This window comes from Eptatretus burgeri, chromosome 1 (assembly GCF_056783735.1).
Source record: "Eptatretus burgeri isolate ZD-2024b chromosome 1, Ebu_testis_v1, whole genome shotgun sequence".
Classification (NCBI taxonomy): Eukaryota; Metazoa; Chordata; class Myxini; order Myxiniformes; family Myxinidae; genus Eptatretus; species Eptatretus burgeri.
The window spans coordinates 122091130-122097129 of NC_140961.1; the positions used below are offsets into that span (position 1 = coordinate 122091130).

The following is a 6000-nucleotide window of genomic DNA, read 5'->3' on the forward strand; positions in this document are numbered from 1 at the left end:
CGACGGACATCAAAGCCATTACACCAGGAAAAAAAATCACAGAAACAACAGAAAGCATCTAAAAATGAAAAAAAAATAAAATAAACAAAACAAATGCATGTGAGCGATTCGTGACGATGGGGAAGCACATTTCGTCATCGCTTACAATGTGTGAGCATGCCCCACCAGTCTAATATATGAAGCTATTTCTCACCACTGATTGACTGACTGACTGACTGGCTGATTTTAAAGATCGGCACCTTCTGGGTGATGTAGAAAGCTGAAACATTTCGTGCCGATGGACATCAAAGCCGGTACACTGGAAAAAAAAATCATATCACAGCATCGTCATACAACATTCAAAAATGAAAATATAACTAAATGAAAACAATATGAAAAAAAATGCAGGTGAACAACCTTAGACAATGGGAAAGCATGGTAATTTTGTGTGCTGATGGACATTGAAGCAGTTACACCAGCAAAAAATCACAGCATCATCATACAACATTCATATAGGAAAATATAAATAAATGAAAAAAAAAAGTGAAAAGAAATATATGAAAACTCAAATTCAGGTGAATGACCTGAGAAACGGGGAAACATGCTTCGTTTAACTAATCTACGTCCCCACTACACGTTCCATGTCTGTCCTTGTTTTCAAAATCCATTTCTATGTCTGTCCTTGTTTTCAAATCCATTTCTAATTCTATCCTAAATTCACCCTAACTCGTGTTACCGGGTCCCATGGAGGACTGCTCATACCCCCATGAGGCCAGACTATCTAACACTAAACCCTTCCCCTAACTAATGCTCCTTTGCCTGGCGAGGATGTTCGCTATATCCTGGCCGGGAATCGTCTACTTGTGGCAAGCCTTAGGCCTCTGCGGGGGCGGTCGCCCTAGCTCCGGCTCCTTTGGTCTGGTCAATTCATGAGGGCGGAAGGTCGCCTTTATAGGGTCTTAGGCGGTCCTCATGAATGATACGGGGGAGGGCCTGTGGCCCCATTTTTATTTTGATGACCATGTCACTAAGTTGCGCCAGGATGACCCCCGGGCCCTGCCAGGATGAGGTGAGTTTCGGGCATTTGCCATTCCTCCTCCGGGGGTTGAAGAACCAAATCTTCATCCCCGGAGAGAACTCACTCGCCTGGCTCTGGTGGTCATACCTACGCTTCATTTTCACACCCGCCTGTTGGAGTTGGTGGCGGGTGAAGGCATGGACCCATTCCATGTCTTCCTCCAACTGAAGTGCGTAGCCCTCCCATGGGGGTATATCGGGACGCTCAGGCGTCGGGCCACACAGCAAATCGATGGGAGCGCGCAGCTCCCGTCCATACATGAGCAGCGCCGGACTGCAAGCGGTGGCTCTATGCTGACTCGTTCGGTAGGCCATTAGCAAATACTGGAGATGTTTGTCCCAGTCAACCTGATGGGTGGTGGTAAAGAGTGCCAATTGCCATATCAGGGATCTATTGAACCTCTCCACCATCCCGTCAGATTGTGGCCTAAGGGGAGTTGTCCAGGTTTTTCGAATTGCCAGGAGACTGCGCACTTGTTTTAGAAATTCACTTTCAAAATTCCATCCCTGACTGGCTGATTGGTGTGCAGCTCCTCCGGAATCCCGTGTCAACATATAAAACCTTCTACGAAGGTCTGTGCCACAACCCCGGCTTCTTGGTTGGTAAGGGCATAGACCTCCGGCCATTTAGTGAAGTCTTCCATAATTACGAGGATGTATGGGTTACCTTGGCGAGTGGGGGGCAGTGGTCCCAAAATGTACATGGCCACTCACTCAAGGGGGACCCCAACCTGATGCAGTTGAAGTGGGCCCTCATCCTCCATGCTGGTCCCTTTTTGGCAGTGCAGGCGTCGCATTATCGACACCAGTTCTGTATATCGCACCCCATATTGACCCAATAAAACTGCCGAGGGACCCGAGATGTTGTTTTTGTTTTTCCCAAATGGCCGCCGGGGTGGGTACTGTGCACCTGGTCCAAAATTTTGGTCATGAATTGATCGGGGATGATCACTAACTGAGAAGTTCTTTCCGAGGGGATCTCCACCCACTTACGGTACAATATGTTATCTCTCATTGCCAAGGTTTTCCATTGAGCCCAGTATGCCTTCGTTCACGCTCCGAATGGGGTGACCTCCACCCTGTTGGGTCACTTATCTATCCGGACCCACTCATACACGGGCCATAACACAGGATCTTCCCTCTGGGCTGTGCTCCACGCCAAATTGCCAAATTCCTCATCTGCGGTTAGTGGTAAAATTTGGCCTACCACCCGGGCTGCACGGGCTAGGAGCTTTTTGGAGGTGTCCTCCAATTGGTCCCTATCCTCATGCCTCGTGCAAAATGTATAGTTTTCTCCCAGACAAGGGTGTCGAGAGAGTGCATCGGCATTCCCATCTTCACTGTGCCACATATTTTTCCTCGCCTGCTTGTAAATAAATTATTATTATTAGGAATGTTCCCTGCTCGTTTTTGTCTTTTCTTCCATTGATCCAGCATGGTCTGAATCCAAGTTTAGCCGGGACTTTATTCAAAACGATCCGTTCCTTTTAGCCCGTACATCCTTGGCAGTGTCGCTCAGCTGCATCCGATCCGGTAAAGTGATCCGGTTCGAACAAGGCGTACCGAGGGCGTGTTTCCCCGGTAATTAAACCACGTGATTAATTGGGTAACCTGATTAACCCATAGATGGGAGGACCCTAGGTCACGCCGTTGAGTTATTGGTGTCCACGGTCGGTTAAGCGACCCGCCGTGTCACTGAATTATCCGTGTGCGACGGCCTACAATTCCGGGGAGTCTGGTGGGAAACGACATAGCTTTTGCCACCTCGTGATCTTCTCACCAGACCCCCCAGCCTGCAACAGTTTAGTGTCAAGAGTGGGGATGAAATGAAGAAAATGATTTAAGCAACCCCAGCTATTACATCATCGCAATGCACTCCCTTGTTGTCCCGCTAAACAAAAGGAAGGGGACTATCGACACGTATAATAATGGAATAACTGTCTTGGGACACTATCTGTTGTGTGCATGTGGTTCCGAGAACCGCAACAATATATCTATGGACAGAGAGAGTAATGCATTTAAATTCATCATTTTTCGAGTCAATTTGCCTTTATAGTGTTGCTGACCAACATCCATAATATTGTTACAGCTGTGGAAATTCACATTACACCATAAAGGGGCCCTCGGGTGAGATATCTTCATAGGTACAAGTGTAGTTATCCCAAACCCGTTGTATAGAGGGAATTTATGTGATCTATCCAGGCTGCGACGTTTTGAGTTTGTCGTTTTTCTTTCTCTATCTTTTATTTCAAACAAACAGCATCTCAACAACCACGTCATCCCCTTCACAGCGCCAACCACACTGCAACCACGTCACCTCCACCATCTACGCTACCACATCTTCGCCACTACGTCCGCTTCCGAACGGCAAACAAAGGCGCCAAGGAGGGAACTGCGAGGATGCGCAGGTTTCCCCGCCTGTTTCTTCCGTTTGACTTCCCCGCGCTTTGAAGTGGAGGAGGGGCGATGCAGGTCAAAGGTCAGAGGTCATGTGAAGGAGGGGTCTCATTTTGGGGGAATAATTATCTGGCCCAGAGCCAAAAACTGACTCCCCCGGCCCCCGCATGGGGCGGGGTGCGGGGTGGAGAGAAAGCGTGAGGGAACACCCTTTTCGGGAACCCTCTCGAAGGAAGGTGGAGCCGAGAACGGGGCGGGGCGAAGGGCGGAGCCTGGCGCTATCAAAGACTGACACGGGCGGGCACGCTTGCGCTTCCTCTTCCGCCTCTTCCTCTTGAGCCTCTTCCTCGGGTGCGCTTCCTCTTCCGCCTCTTCCTCTTCCTCTTGGCTGGTGGTCTGGTTGGTCTTCAGTTGGTTTTTGTGGAGAGTTGGTCTTCGGGAAGAGGTCCTGCACCCGCGCCTTGGCGAGCGGCCCTGTCACGAAGGCATGGACGGGAGACACGGTAGCGCCCGTTGCGAGGTGGACCTGCGTGTCCGGACGGGGAGTGCCGGAGATGGTTCGCCGGCCGCGAGAGAGGTCGGGGCCAGGCGCGACCACGCTGACGGTCACAAGAGAGCGACTCACCAGCCATTAAAGGGAAGTCGCGACTTCTTTCTTTCTTTTCCTTCCTTTGCTTTTTGAATAAATGACTGTGGGAGGCGCCTGTCCGACAAGTAGAACTGTTTAAGTGTTGCCCTGTGTACACGTATTCGGTTGTAGCTCTGCATTGTTTCTTTTGTTTTAATTGCTTTATGTGCATTACTGTATGACTGTAAATATGTGCCTTACGTGCGTGTGTGTGTGTGTGTGTGTGTGTGTGTGTGTGTGTGTGTGTGTGTGTGTGTGTGTGTGTGTGTGTGTGTGTGTGTGTGTGTGTGTGTGTGTGTGTGTGTGTGTGTGTGAAGAAAATGCTTGCTTGTTGAACTGTTCCCGCTCTGCTTCGTCTCTTTTCCTTTGTTAATGACCCTCCATCTTGCATCACGTAAGGGGTTCGTAGTGGGTACAACATCCCAGTAATTAATCGGAACCGTCAAGGCCGACGATAACACCACTCGGTTATCACTGTAGCATGGAACGGACTGCTTAAGTGGTTCGTGTCCTGAGTCGGCCTGTGGCATGGTACGATTGCCTGGTCGACCATCCGCGCAGGCACTTAGGTAGATCGAATTTGGCGAGCGACCCTATCCTGCGCGGGTGGGCAATTGGCACGGTCGTGGAGGGGTTAAACCCCCACCCGTGACTAGCTCCCGGCGTTGTTCCGAGAGGGTCACGACAGAATTGTCCGTCCGGTGGGCGACGTGCCGCGATTCGGGTTACGTGGCCTTCCGCATGCCGGCGGGCGCGAATTCGCAACAATATTAATCACATGTTTGCCACTTTAAAGCACCTGCTGAAAATCAATATGGTGGCAAATGAGGACGGAGCTCAATGAAGTTACTTTACACTTTACAGCGAATAAATGATTCAATTCATGGTCAACAAAAAACAGTTAAATTTTTACAGACGATGCGCTGCACCACATGCCGACAACTGCTTGTTGGATCATCTGCATTTGACTTGTTTAAATCACATGGTAGTGTAAAAACAATGACAACTGCCAAATTTGCAATCACACAGTGTTGTATGCTTCCATTCCCATTGCTATTGTATGCATCATTCCTTCTTGTCATCCAGATTTCAGGCCCACAGACACCTAGTACGTCATTGCCTCTATCCTATTTTTGATTGCAGGAGAACATCAGCCTCCTGTAAATGGTCACGTGGCTTCCTCATGATGCATGCTGTGTTACTTTAGGCTTTTGATTTGAGTGACAAAAGCCGAAGATCACCCATTGATGAATACGTGACCCCACCCTTTCCACAACACCCCCAAGGTACTTCCGAATATTTTACCATAGACACATTGAAGGTTGTTGATCACTGGAGACAGGCAAAAAAGCAATCTCAAACAGATTTTTTTTTCTTTCGAGATTGAGGGCACATGCTCTGAGATGGAGCGGGGAAGAAATTTGCACAAGTACAACAAATGGGAAAGGCCCGAGATGTACTGAAAGATTTTCCTAGAAAACAAGACGCTCGTTTAATGGGGCAGGGGGAAGCAAGATGAACATTCGTCCTCATGAAAATGGTCACCTGACTCAGAATATTCTCCATCGTCTTTCAGCCAAACATATAGCTTTACTTTAAACTCCAGGACCTTTTCTTATTCTGTTTCATTTCCGACAATCAGGCAATTGGGGGGCGGGGGTAGGTTGTGCCTTCTCCATGCAGGGGCAATGACTGCTGCTTGATAACATCTCTCTGGAGGTAGGAGCACCTAAGAAACTCAAAATGCCATTAAATCTGACGAGCAAGCATTGAATGGGTGCCTTATGGGAGGTCAAAAGGAGGCAATCTGCAAGGTTCTGTCTGCATCACTTCCACCACTGGGCTCCTCACCTGCTCAGGTCCCAGCAAATAAACTGACTGATTATACCAGACTGTGGAATCGAGTGGAATGCACACAG

General features: G+C 48.9%; 1 protein-coding gene across 1 annotated transcript in view; it reads right to left on the reverse strand.

Moving 5' to 3' along the window:
* The window catches only part of LOC147035310 (uncharacterized), a 79102-nt gene that overhangs the window by 24446 nt on the left and 48656 nt on the right, over nucleotides 1–6000 (reverse strand). The window contains exon 2 of the mRNA XM_085866240.1: nucleotides 194–298. Within this exon, the coding sequence (XP_085722366.1) occupies nucleotides 194–268 (75 nt within the window). The 5' untranslated portion in view covers nucleotides 269–298. The remainder of the gene's footprint in view (nucleotides 1–193; nucleotides 299–6000) is intronic.